Raw genomic sequence first — 14,335 nt, 5'->3', positions numbered from 1 at the left:
GCCACCTTGGGTGTACGTGGCTGGCGCCTTAGCCGGTTGAGCTATAGGCGCCGAGCCCAGAAAAGACTTTTAAATGTGAACAATAGAACAAAGAAAACCACTACTTGGAATAGGATTAGGATAACCATGCATCCTGGTTTACTTAAGTCCATATTATACATTCTTAAATAAATGTATGGGATAAATAAATAAATGGGATACATCAAAAAAAGAGCACATTTTATAGGCCTGCTATATAAAGAGTATTTTAAACAATATCCATATTCATTTGTCCCAGTGTTAATGAAAAATTTTAAGGTTTCCCACTTACGATTACATAATTACTAAAACTATGGAATAAATTCTTTTGAGAAGTGATTTAAATAACTCAATACCTGGTTAAAACCGACACATACTTCCAACCCAGATATCCAAATTGTCAAAATTATACAGATTATTTTAGATTATATAAATATTACAAACTTTAAATCTGTTTTCACTTGACAACAAAAGTCTAAGTAACATACCAAATATTCAAACCCCCCTTGGCTTCTTGTGATAATCAAATTGCTCATGAACAAATGAAAATATATTAATAATCCAACTGGTTACAAGTATAACATTGCGAGACCACTGATAATATTACTGATATTATCCATTTTGATTTTCACCAACACGTCCAAACCAGTGGGACTGGGCCACCATTATACCAGCAATAGTTCATACCTAAATCTGACACCAAATCCTCCAGCAAATAATTCTTCTGTTATTTTCAGAGGATGATATAGAGGCCACAAAAATTTCAGGAAAAAAAATCTGCTATTGCCAGCATAATCAAACTACTTGTTAGAGATTCAAAAAATAGCAGATAAAAGAATGATGACCATGTGGAAATGACAAAATTTTAACTTTTCTCAAAATTTCACACATCATTTCAGAAAATAAATTTGTACCTGCTAGTAAACAACTGAGATGATTTCTTTCTGCCTACACTGATTAATGGAATTTTTCTTATTGGTTGGAAATTCTGGAGTTTTGTGAGTGGCAGGCTCATCACGAACAAAAAGGAAAAGTCAGGTTGTAATTAAATCAAGTGGTGATTAAGAAAAACCAATGCTCACTATGGGAGAGGTATCAGGCAGATGGCCTGAGCTCACGAATTAAGAGACCAGCCTGAGCTAGAGCGAGACCTCTGTCTCTAAAAATAGCCAGTGTTGTGGAAGGCACCTGTAGTCCCAGCTACTAGGGAGGCTGAGGCAAGAAACTCGCTTGAGCCCAGGAGTCTGAGGTTGCTGTGAGCTATGATGTCAAGGTACTCTACTGAAAAAGTTAGACGCCAGAGGCGCCTGTAGCTCAGTGAGTAGGGCACCAGCCCCATATACTGAAGGTGGTGGGTTCAAACCCGGCCCTGGCCAAACCGCAACAAAAAATAGCCGGGCATTGTGGTGGGCGCCTGTACTCCCAGCTACTCGGGAGGCTGAGGCAAGAGAATCACCTAAGCCCAGGAGTTTGAGGTTGCTGTGAGCTGTGATGCCACAACGTTACTGAGGGTGACAGTGAGACTGTCTCAAAAAAAAAAAAAAATTAGACTCGGTCTCAAAAATAAAGAGAAGAAAACCAATGCTCAGACAGAAGAAAAAATGCTAACAAAGTTCTTACCAGTTAAGTAACTGGCCAAATTTGGCAATACTGATCAACAAGAGGTAACATTTTAAAGAACAATGTCTTATACTTCTATTGATTAGTATTATAAAAGATTTTAAGACCCTAAGGTATCAGCTGTAGGGCAGCAACACTTTACCAGTTCTTCCCCATAATCTTTTCTCTTATAACCATGACTATCAATGAACCTTCTGGACACAAATAATTTGGATTCCTCAGGAACCTTGGGTCTGGGATATGAGATTCTGTGTTCAAGTAAGCCTTCTAAAAACACTGAAAAAGAATATATAAATTAATAAATTTGGATTATAATTCACAAACTCTGAGTTTCGTTAACATGAGCCACTTTTTATAGATTCCCCCCAGCTCTCAGATTGGCTTTAGATCAGGAGGAGCAAACATTTCCGGTAGAGGACCAAATGTTAAGTATTTCAGGCTTTGTACGGTATGCGGTCTCAATACGGTCTCAAACAGTTGTGTTACAACTATTCAAATCAGCCTTTATAGGACAAAATAGTCATAAACAAACAAAAAAATGTGCTGTGTTAGAAATAACATTTACAAAAACAGGTAGCACGCTGGTTGAGTCTGACGTATTTCAATCTCTCAATCCCTAGTCTGAATGAAGTAATTAAAAGACTAAAAAGTAAGGCATAGTTTCAAACAATAGTCTGAAAGTCCAATTCAAGGTTGCTACACCCAAACTCTAAAGAACACTATTCAGACAAAATGCTGTTGTACTCTAAAAAAAAAAAAATTGTGCTCTAAAAACAGGTGCAGTAGCATGCACCTATAGTACTGGCTACTCAGAAGGTTGAGGTGGGAGGATTGCTGAGCCCAGGAGCTCCAGGCTGCACAGCAGTATGACTACATCTGTGAATAGCCACTGCATTCCAATACAGGCAACACAGCAGGATTCTGCTTCAAATAAATAGTCATCTATATGAATCCCCCCATCCCAATGTTAAAGCATACCACACATGCTCTTCAGTCACACTCCCTAGGATCCATAAAAAAATTCATCTACTATTCTCATTTCAATATGTCTCATTTCAGTGTAGAGCCAGTGGATTTCAAAACCTTTGCTAAGAAAAAAGACAAGCAAGGTATAGAATTTTTAAAAATGCTGGTCCCATGGCTCCGATCCAGACCTACTAAATCAAAATACTTGGTAGACGAGATCTCTGGCATTTTTCTTTTTTAAGTACAAGAGTTGTGTTGCAAAGTTCAAAACTAATGGATTTAGCAAAAAATGCATCAAAATCCACCTAGATCAGAAACTAAACCAATATATGACTTAAGATTCACATCTTTAAAATGCTCCCTGAATAGTTACTCTGTACATCTGAAAAGCACTGTCTTGCCAGGGCCCAGTGGCATATGGCTGTGGAAGCTGAAGCACAAGACCCTTAGGGGAGGGGGCCAGAAATAAGGTCCCAAGGTCCCAAGGTCTGGCGTGGTGGCTCATGCCTGTAATCCAAGCACTTTCAGAGGCCAAAACAGGTGGATCTCTAGAAGTCAAGGAGTTCAAGACCAGCCTGAGCAAATCGAGACCCCATCTATACTAAAAACAGAAAAACTAGCCAGGTATGGTTGCAGATGCTGTGGTCCCATCTACTCAGGAGGCTGAGGTAAGAGGATTGCTCAAGCCCAAGAGTTTGAGGTTGCTATGAGCTATGACACCATGACATGCTGGGCACTCTACCCAGGGCAACAGAATCAGACTCTGTTTAAAAAAAAAAAAAAAAAAAAATTACTCAAGAAGTAAAGTTTACTTTAAGAAACTACATCAGGCGGCGCCTGTGGCTCAGTGGGTAGGACGCCGGCCCCATATACCAAGGGTGGTGGGTTCAAACCCGGCCCTGGCCAAACTGCAACAAAAAAATAGCCAGGTATTGTAGTGGGTGCCTGTAGTCCCAGCTACTCAGGAGGCTGAGACAAGAAAATCGCGTAAGCCCAAGAGCTGGAGGTTGCTGTGAGCTGTGACAACACAGCACTCTACCAAGGGTGATAAAGTAAGACTCTGTAGCTACAAAAAAAAAAAAAAAAACAACAACAAACAAAAAGGGCTCAGCGCCTGTGGCTCAAGCTCAAACGGCTAAGGTGCCAGCCACATACACCTAAGGTGGTGGGTTCGAATCCCCAGCCCGGGCCCACCAAACAACAATGATGGCTGCAACCAAAAAATGGCCAGGCGTTGTGGCGGGCGCCTGCAGTCCCAGCTACTTGGGAGGCTGAGGCAGGAGACTCGCTTGAGCCCAAGGGTTTGAGGTTGCTATGACCTGTGACTCCAGGGCACTATACCAAGGGCAACAATAATGAGACTGTCCCCACCCCACCCCCCAAAAAATTTAGAATTAAAATCTGCAATTTACTCCAACACAAACTATTTCCACAAATAAAGAGTGGTATACTATAGTACTTACATGTTTAAACAAGTTAACTGTAGTAAGTGGAACAGCCTATCGTGAGAACTATAAAAAAAACGATGTCACGAGCGGCGCCTGTGGTTCAGGGAGTGCAATAACAACAACAACAAAAAAGAAACCACACACAACAATGTCATAAAATTCTCATTATTTCCAGAACAGTCACTTCCAATATGTGATTGTGATAAGTAGGAAACTTCAACTTAGTAAACACTGCCTAGAAAATGGTCAAATATGCTTATGGTGAGGATAAACTTATATATAATTAAAACACACTATTAAAATGTATACCTTCTTAATGCAGTCAAAAGTATGTTATCTACAAGAATAAAAGTTTAATTTATAATTACAACAGCAATTATCGGAAGTTTTACTTGTGAGGAAAAATAAAGTATGAAATAAAAACAACTTATAATTGATGCAGAACTGACTTATATCCTTGAAACTCTTCAAATGTATTACCATAAAATTATGATTGAGTTGAAGGCTAACAAAGAAAAATATGACCAAACATGATGAGTATTTTCCCTCATCCCTTGTTATATTAAAAATCATTATTTAAATAATATACAAATCAACATTTATTTTATTCTTCAAAGCCCCATACATTGTTGTGTTGGAATAATTCTAATAGAAAGGGAAGAAAAAAATGAGAGATGGCATCTGAAAACTAATGAAAGAAAGCTACTTTACTCATTACTCGGGCAAACTGAACAATTACCATTTGATTCCCCTTTAAACTTAACAGTGAAAAGAAGAAAGCACAGTAAGAGGGCCCAATTTCAAATCTTTTTTAAAAAAAATTTAAATTTAACAATTTTCTCCAAAGACACCAACTGCCTCAATATACTGCTATTGACACATTTTCCTATTAATGTTTTCCTCTTAATACAAGAAAGAACTATAAAGAGCTTTTAGAGCTTGGTAAGTTTGTATTAACGAGAAGCAATTATTAAGTTAGGAACCAAATAAAACAGTTACCAAAATAATAAAAAAGTTAATGCCTATTCATATAATTTTTAAGTTCAAAAAATATCTAATAAAATACATATTGTATTTCTCTCTAAATACCTAATTCCAATATTATCTATATATCATACCTCATTTACATACTGTTTGAAATATGAAAAACAGAAAATCAAGAGGGATTTGTAGCCTACTAGCATAAATACCGATTATTTTTTTAAATATGACCAATATTGAAGCCCAGGGTTCAACAATTTTTTTTCCCTCTAAAGGGCCAGAGAGCAAATATTTCAAGTTACGGTGGGGTCACAGATAGTTTCTAGTATTATTTTTTTTAATTTTCTACTATAATCCTTGAAAAAGTCAAGTATCATCCTTCTCTCTTTTGTAGTGAAGTATGAGAACAAGCAGTGATCCCAGGCTATAGTTTGCTAACTTCTATTCTAGCCAAATTTTATTATGATGTTTCAAAAGCGTGCAACACAAACTTTACTTTAAAAAAGGGCTATCTTAATATTTAAGTTATCACTTTTTCTATGACCATAATCTTGTGAAACAATTATCGATCCATTTTTGAAATGCCAATAAACTCAGTATACTTTTAAATATCTGATTAATCTAGTCTCAAAGTTAATTACAAAATTAATTTGTAAAATTTTGCCCATTTAAACACAAAAATGTTTAAATAAGAATTTGCAATTAATTCTATTTTAAACTTTAGCAAGGTTTCAAATTTTAAGAAAGAAAAGTAAAATTAAAATTGTCTGTTAGTTATACCAGTATTAAAATACCACTAAACAAATAGAAAACCCTGCCATAAGCATTTTTAATTATGAAATTATTTCAAAGGAGTCTGCAACTGAATTTATGATATAGCTAACTTATTCAATCTGGTAAAACACATTTTCATCATTTCCTCCTAATCCCCTAAACAATTATTTATGTATAACATTACAAATAGCTACATATTTACTCCCAAAATGTAAAATATATGCCAAAAAATATTAAGAAAGGTAATTACATTGATTTTTACTATACGCACTTTAGTAAATATTCAGGTAAACAAAAGGAGTTAGCAGAATTTCCTAATCCTCTAAAAGAAGTTTCCTTAAGAAAATGTATCATATACAGCCTATACAGGATTCCATTTGAAGATAAAAACACCAATTACTATTTTTCAAATGTAAGTCTGGAAAACGTAAAATTTTTACTTTCTTCTGTAATAAGATAAAAGACCCTCACATTGATAAATCCAACAGATTTATGTTCAAATGTAACAAAAAAGCTAAGATGGCAATTTAAAATATGTCATTAAGTGTTATATGTATTCAATGAGAAAAAAATAATTCTAAAAACAGCTCCACAAAAATTTAGAATGCTTAAAAAACAAGTCACCTAATTTGGGAACAGAATTTCAAAATCAATTAAATTAGACCTATAGAAATGATTTATGAAGAATAAAAAAATCTCCATTTGAATTCCAGTGCTGCATAATTTTCATTCAATGGATATTTACTTGATAATAAGATAAAAATATCTTGCTGTTACAAGTTAGGACTTATTTTACTGAGCACATTCTTTATAATAAAAGAATTTTTTTTAATTTTCTACAAAAAAAAGAATTGAGACAGAAGACTAAAAAAAAAGCAGCAATAATCTGAATAAATACGTTTAGCCTCATATTAAAAGTTAAACTTTAATTACAGAATCAGGGCTTTTGGACACCAGAGAAAAAAATAATACTAAATATTTTTCAGAGTTAAACTGGCATCCTTTCAAGAGGAATATGAGGTTCTTTGTTATCAGAAAAATTTAATAGATTTTTCCCCCCCAGTTTTAGCCAGGGCTGGGTTTGAACTCACCACCTCCAACACATGGAGCTGGCCCTACTCCTTTGAGCCACAGGCGCCGCCCCAACTTAATAGATTTTTTTAAACAGATTTGATAGTCTTATTTGCCCCACCAGCGTATCCCCCATAAAACAAAAACTTGGGTGAAATCGAGTTTCTGAACTAATGCAGGAAATGCGATAAAGGAACAAGTTAAATATCACTGCAAGAACATAATCAGCAAAATCTAGAAATGAGATACTACATATAATGCTGTTGCTTAAAAGGGGCAGGGGGATTTAAAAAGAAGAGGGAAAATCTATAGACTGACAACAGCAAATTCAAAGAAACCAACTAAAAAAAAAAAAATTGTAAGACCTGGGTAAACCTGAGCTTTAACAAGTTAATGATCAAGAATTACCAATGTTTTAGCTCACCACCCGCAGCACAGTGATTATGGCTCCAGCCACATACACCAAGACTAGCGAGTTCAAATCAGGCCGGGGGCCAGCCAAGACAATGACAATTGCAACAAAAAATAGCCAGGCATTGTGGTGGAGGCCTGTAGTCCCAGCTACTTGGGAGGCTGAGGCAAGAGAATCACTTAAGCTCAAGAGTTGGAGGTTGCTATGAGCTGTGATGTCACAGGACTCTGTCAAAAACAAATAAACAGGAATTGCCTTTTTTTGAGGGGGGAGGTTGCAGTTTGGCCGGGGTGGGTTCGAACCTGCCACCCTCAGTGTATGGGGCTGGTGCCCTACTCACTGAGCCATAGGCGCCGCCCTGAATTGCCAATTTTTTTAAAGATATGATAAAGTTGGGTTTTTTTGTTTTTTGAGACAGAGTCTTACTATATCTTCCTGGGTGCTATGTTGTCACAGCTCACAGCCAACTCCAACTCTTGGGCTTAAGCGATTCTCTTGCCTTAGTCTCCCAAGTAGCTGGAACTACAGGCATCCTCCACAATGCCCAGCTATTTTTTGTTGTAGTTGTCATTGTTGTTTTAGCTGGCCCAGTCTGGGTTCCAACCCGCCAGCCTTTGTGTATGTGGCTGGTACCATAACCATTGTGCTACAGGCACCAAGCCAATAAAGTTATTTTTTAAAAGTGCTCATCTTTGAAAGATATATTCTGAAAATAACTACTGATGAAATTATGTCAAGAATTTCACGCAAAATAATTTTAGAAATAAAGCAGACATATTTAAAGAAGGAAAGGACCAGCCATGTGTTTGTAACTGTTATGGTTGTATTACGACCACATGCTTGTGTCATTCAGTACATGTCAAAAATCTTCTAAATTAAAGATTTTTTAAATTATCAGTATATAGTAAAAGAAAAACAAAACACTCAAGTGGAGATGACACATATATAATGAAATCTCTAATTTATTACAATATATTCTTAAAATATCAATAAAAATTTTAAATTCATAAAACATAAATATTATCTTCAGAAACTAATTTTAATTCACTACCTGTAAGAGGTTGAGAAAATTGCTGGTTTAACATTATAAATGCAAAAAGATTAGACTACTATATAAACCAAATTCTAAAGAATTCTAAATATCCACTGTAAACCGGACAATATAAAATGCATTTTAGTTACTATTTACTTACATTTTCCATATAGTTTGGTTTAAAGCCCTCTTGCTGTCGCCTCAGTTCCTCCTGTTCTCTGTGTCGGATCATTTCTTCCTCACGACGACGATGTTCCTCTTCATGTCTAAAAAAATTTTCAAACTAAAACTTCAGCAATATGACATGTGGGCCATAATTAAATATTTATTTCATTTGCATTTTGCCTAATCTGTGATTAGTGCTTGGCCATCATGTCTTATATTTATTTATCTTCCTTCTATTTTGTTCAAGCCTTTAATATCAAAAATCAAACAAAGAAATAAAATAACTAAGATTAACCAAATAAAGTAACAACATATAACTAGGATAGTTATTTGGTCATATTCAAGAAATTAAAGAGTTCACGGGCTCTGCGCCTGTGGCTCAAGCTGCTAAGGCGCCAGCCACATACACCTAAGGTGGTGGGTTCGAATCCCCAGCCCGGGCCCGCCAAACAACAATGATGGCTGCAACCAAAAAATGGCCAGGCATTGTGGCAGGTGCCTGTGGTCCCAGCTACTTGGGAGGCGGAGGCAGGAGACTCGCTTGAGCCCAGGAGTTGGAGGTTGCTGTGAGCGTGATGCCCTGGCACTCTACCCAGGGGGATAGCTTGAGGCTCCGTCTCAAAAAAAAAAAAAAAAAAAAAAAAAAAAAGAGTTCACGAAAGCTCAAATATATGCCCACTTACTGTAAAAAGAGAAAAGTCTAGAATCTATATCACTGGCATAGCAAAGTTCTCAAAGTCACTCAAAAATACATCAAGAGATAAAATCACTTCAAAGGACCAAAATGCCTGGACATCCCAGTATGTGCAGACAGAAGCCTTATTAACTGCTCTGTCCCATTTTTATCAGCCCCATAAGAAAATCCCCTGTAATCCACAACCTGTTTTTATAAAGTTAAGTTTTATAGGATAACCATTTACTTTATAGAACTATCTATAGCCACTTTGGGTCTACAGCAGTTCAATACCTGAGAGACGATATGACCTGTAAAGATCGGAATATTTACTATTTAGTCTTATTCCAGTTTTGCCCACCCGTGTCCTGGAGGTACATTCAAGCAAAAACCACTATATGTGGACATGTAGGATTACAACCAAATCAGTAATTAAGTCATGATTAAAAGCGAAAACCCACCAAATAATACTGAAGTAACAGATTCACATTATATTGACATTAAAATCAATGCAAATTTAAATAAATACAGGTTGAGTATTCCTAATTTTAAAAAATTCCAAAATCTGAAACTTCTGAGACCTAACATGACCCCCCATTCCAAAAAAAAGAAAGTGCTCACTGGATCCTTCTGGTTTTCAGGATAGGGATGCTCAACTACTAAATGTAATACAAATATTCTAAAATATAAAAAAAGTCCCTAACACTTCTAGTCTCAAGCATTTCGAACAAGGGATATTTTAAACTGTGTGCCCTCCACCAAAAAAAATTGTTAATAGTTTAAATACTGAAGGCTAACTGAAGGCTATGTAAAACTGATTCACCTTCATTAGCTCTCAATTTCCAGATTACTCTTATAAGCATGTTTCTACATAGAGAATTATTATTCTCAAATTTTAACACATTTTGTTGTTGTTTTGTACAACATTCCCCCAAACACAAGTGCACTAAAGACATTGTAGGCGGCACCCATAGCTCAGTGGGCAGGGTGCCAACGGGTTCAAACCCAGCCCGGGCCAGTTAAAACAACAACAATGGCAACAACAACAAAAAAATAGCCAGGTGTTATTGCAGGCACCTGTAGTCCACCTACTTGGGAGGCTGAGGCAAGAGAACTGCTTAAGCCCAAGAGTTTGAGGTTGCTGTGAGCTGTGATGCCATGGAACTCTACCCAGGGCAACATAGCTCAACTCTGTTTCCAAAAAAAAAAGGGGAGGGGGAGTAATTGTCTGCACCAATTACTACTATAGTATTAATACTTTCCAAATGATTATTTTCTATCTCCCTCATTCTTTCTGCATTATTGGCATTCCACTGTAAAGAATAGCTGTCTTGGGCGGCGCCTGTGGCTCAAAGGAGTAAGGCGCCAGCCCCATGTACTGGAGGTGTTGGGTTCAAACCCAGCCCAGGCCAAAAACTGCAAAAACAAAACAAAACAAAACAAACAAACAAAAAAAAAAAAACACCAAGAAAATAAAGATCTAGTAATATCATTTTGTTGGTGAAACCATTACAACTTTTTTTTTTTTGAGACAGAGCCTCAAGCTGTCACCCTGGGTAGAATACTGTGGCATCACAGCTCACAGCAACCTCTAACTCCTGGGCTCAAGCGAGTCTCTTGCCTCAGCCTCCCACGTAGCTGGGACTACAGGCGTCTGCCACAACACCCAGCTATTTTTTAGTTGTAGTTGTCATTGTTTTTTGGCAGGCTCGGGCTGGATTTGAATCCGCCAGCTCTGCTATATGTGGCTGGAGCCTTAGCCACTGGAGCCACAGGTGCTGAGCCCATTACAGCTTTGACTATTAGGAGCTAATTCAAGTTGAAGCTTAGGTTTTTTATGTTTTGTTCTGCTATGGGCTGGGACTTTTTGTTTGTTTTTCTTTTCTTTCTTTTTTTTTTTTTTTTGAGGCAAGTGGTGCAGTCAGAGCTTACTACCATGTTTCCCTGAAAATAAGACCTACCCAAAAAATAAGCCCTAGCAGGATTTCTATGCATTTGTTAGATATAAGCCCTATCCCAATAATAAGACCTAGTGATGGCCATGCATTTCTTCACAGAGAGAAAGACATCCCCTGAAAATAAGCCCTAGTGTGTCTTCTTGAGAAAAAATTAATATAAGACAGTGTCTTATTTTCGGGGAAATGGAACAAAGTAGAACTCCTAGGCTCAGGCGACCCTCTGGCCTTACTGTCCCAAGCAACTAGGACCCAGGTGAACACCACTATGTCTGGCTAATTTTTTTGTCTATAAAGACAGGATTACTATGTAACCCAGAATGGCCTCCCAAAGTGCTAAGAATACAGGCAGGAGCTACCACACCCAGTTGAATCCTGGGTTCTTTCGACATGCTCTACTCTTGTAAAGTTTACTTTAAGACATAAGATACTCAGTGTCACATAAGATACTCAGTGTCACCTTGGTTTTTCAGTCCTGGAATCAATCACTTCTCAAAAAAACCTGTAGTTCCTTTCATTAGGTAATAGTGCTTAGAAACAATGATCTAGGTACTAGACGTGCTCTTTGTTTACTGAAGCATCACTGCTTCTAGGGCGTCTCAGGGACAGAACATACACTACAAGTACATATATTAACCCACATATATAAACTAACATCAATATTTCCGTATCTGTCAATATTAAAAAACAATGAGTTCTTAATTATAACTCTGATTGTAAACCAACACCACATCCCCTTTCAGTGTGATTATGCTATTCATCTGTAATTTGAATCCTTCGTATTTCCCCCAAAATGAGTGAGAATCCTGGATTTCATTATCTATGATACACAGTCATACGTCAGAACCCATAGGTGACTAGTCCCAGAAATTCCCCCAGATACTCAAATCTATACTCAAGTATCTGATGAAAAAAAAGGCATAGTATTTACAGACAACCCATGCACATCCTCCCATATAACTTATTTTCTTTTAGAGACAGGATCAGAATCTTCTCACCCAGGCTAAAATACAGTGCAATATCCATGTCTCATGTAATCTCAAATAGGCTTAGGGCTATGCCCATAGCTCAGTGGGTAGGGTGCCAGTCACATATACCAAGGTTGGTGGGTTCGAACCCAGCCCGGGCCAGCTAAACAACAATGACAACTGCAACAAAAAAAAAAATAGCCGGGCATTGTGGCAGGCGCCTATAGTTTCAGCTACTTGGGAGGCTTAAGAGAATCACTTAAACCCAAGAGTTTAAAGTTGCTGTGAGCTGTGACAACACAGCACTCTTCCAAGGGTGACAAAGTGAGACTGTCTGAAAAAAAATAAAAATTAAAAAAAAATATCCTAGGCGCAAGTGGTTCTCCCATCTCAGCCTCCCAAGTAGCTAGGACTACAAACATATGTCACAACATCAAGATAATTTTTATTTTTTGTATTGACAAAAAATAGGTCTGGCTATGTTGCCTAGGCTGGTCTTGAATTCCTGGCCTCAAGAGAGCCTTCTACTTTAGGCTCTCAAAGTACTTAAATTACAAGCATTAGCCACCAAGCCTGGTGCTCTCATATACTAGAGTGCTAGAGTGTAGTGGCATCATCATGCCTCACTGCAACCTCAACTCCTAGGCTCAAGAGATCTTCCTGCCTCAACCTCTCAAAGTGCTGCTATCACAAGCACAAGCCACCATGCCCAACTCTCCCATATACTTTAAATCCTTTTTGGATCTCCTATATACTTTAAATCATTTTAGATTAGATTACTTACACTACCTAACACAAAGTAAAGGCTACATAAATAATTGTTATGTCGTATTGCTTAGGGAATAATGACAAGAAAAAGTCTGTTCACATTCAGTACAGACAACAAATCTTTTTTTTTTCCAAATAGTTTGGAAAGAATATTGCGTGGGGCTGTGCCTGTGGCTCAAAGGAGTAGGGTGCAGCCCCATATACCAGAGGTGGAGGGTTCAAACCTAGCCCCAGCCAAAAATTGCAAAAAAAAAAAAAAAAAAAAAAAACCCAAAATATTGCTTGAATCCATGAATATGAACTCATGAATACAGAGGACAAACTGTATCTACTTATTCACTTAAAAAGTATACACATAGGCCAGGTGCAGTGGCTCATGCATGTACTCCTAGCACTCTAGGAGGACTAGCTGGGAAGACTGCTTAAGGTCAGCAGTTCAAGACCAGCCTGAGCAATGTGAAACCCCATCTCTACTAAAAATAGAAAAATTAGCCCGGCATTGTAGTCCCAGGTACTTGGGAGGATAAGGAAGGAAAACTGCTTGAACCCAAGAATTTCAGTTTGCTGTGGGCAAAGTAATAAGACTCCATCTCTCAAAAAAAAAAAAAAGTTTACACATAATCCATACTCATAACTAGATAACAGAATTTATAAATGGTTCTTCTCATCACTAGTCTTATGGTCTCTAGTCAAGATACTATTTTCCAAAGTTATTAGGTACCTTATTTCTTCTTCATCCCTGTTCAGTGTGATTATGCTATTCATCTGTAATATTCCATAATTAGGTTCATTTGTTTTTATTTTTATATCCTATTTTGGGTTCCATCTCATATTCTGCTTGGTTTTCTATTTGGGGGGAAACATGAAGGGTAAGGTACCATTTCAAAAAGCCTAGCTATCAAGTCAAAATGTACGAGAAAAAACTGGGTTTAAAAGTAAGGTTTTATGTTGGCAGAGGGGAGGTTTCCTTTTCCATGTAAAAGTATAAGAGATCTGAAGATGTTTACATAAAAATGAAAGAAAAATAAAGTTGAAAAAGGTGGAAAGTTGTGTACAACAGTGGTTCTCAAATTTTCAGGTGCATCAGAATTACCCAGAGGATTCTAGGTGGCTGAGCCCCACCACTATAGTTTCTGATTCAGTGGTGCTAAAGGGAGGCTTGAGACTTGGCAAACAATTCCCTAGGTAAAAATGCAGATGCTCCCTGAGTACCATAATTTCAGAATAACTTGAATACCGTAAAATCATATACAAATATATACATACAAAATCACGTGCAAAGACAAATGTACATTGAAATGTACTAAATACCCCTTATCTGCAGACTGTGAAGACGCTTCAGATTAATTCAGATTTCACTTCTTTACTTTTACTTTCCCATTAACACATTTCTTTTTTTTTTTGAGACAGAGCCTCAAGCTGTCCCCCGGGGAAGAGTGCCGTGGCATTACAGCTCACAGCAACCTCCAACTCCTGGGCTCAA

The 14,335-nt window shown here is 37.3% G+C and overlaps 1 protein-coding gene across 6 annotated transcripts in view; it reads right to left on the bottom strand.

The window, feature by feature from the left end:
* The window catches only part of PSPC1 (paraspeckle component 1), a 107,130-nt gene that overhangs the window by 48,173 nt on the left and 44,622 nt on the right, over positions 1–14,335 (bottom strand). For all 6 annotated transcript variants that reach the window (XR_002774997.1, XR_002774998.1, XR_001161570.2 and 3 more), the window contains exon 6: positions 8,484–8,589. Coding sequence is in view for 3 of the 6 variants with exons in the window: in XM_023517223.1 (XP_023372991.1) it covers positions 8,484–8,589 (106 nt within the window). In the remaining 3 variants the exon portion in view is untranslated. The remainder of the gene's footprint in view (positions 1–8,483; positions 8,590–14,335) is intronic.

This window comes from Otolemur garnettii, unplaced genomic scaffold (genome assembly GCF_000181295.1).
Source record: "Otolemur garnettii isolate 467f Iridium unplaced genomic scaffold, OtoGar3 scaffold00106, whole genome shotgun sequence".
Taxonomy (NCBI): Eukaryota; Metazoa; Chordata; class Mammalia; order Primates; family Galagidae; genus Otolemur; species Otolemur garnettii.
This window is presented reverse-complemented; position numbering and strand designations above follow the sequence as displayed.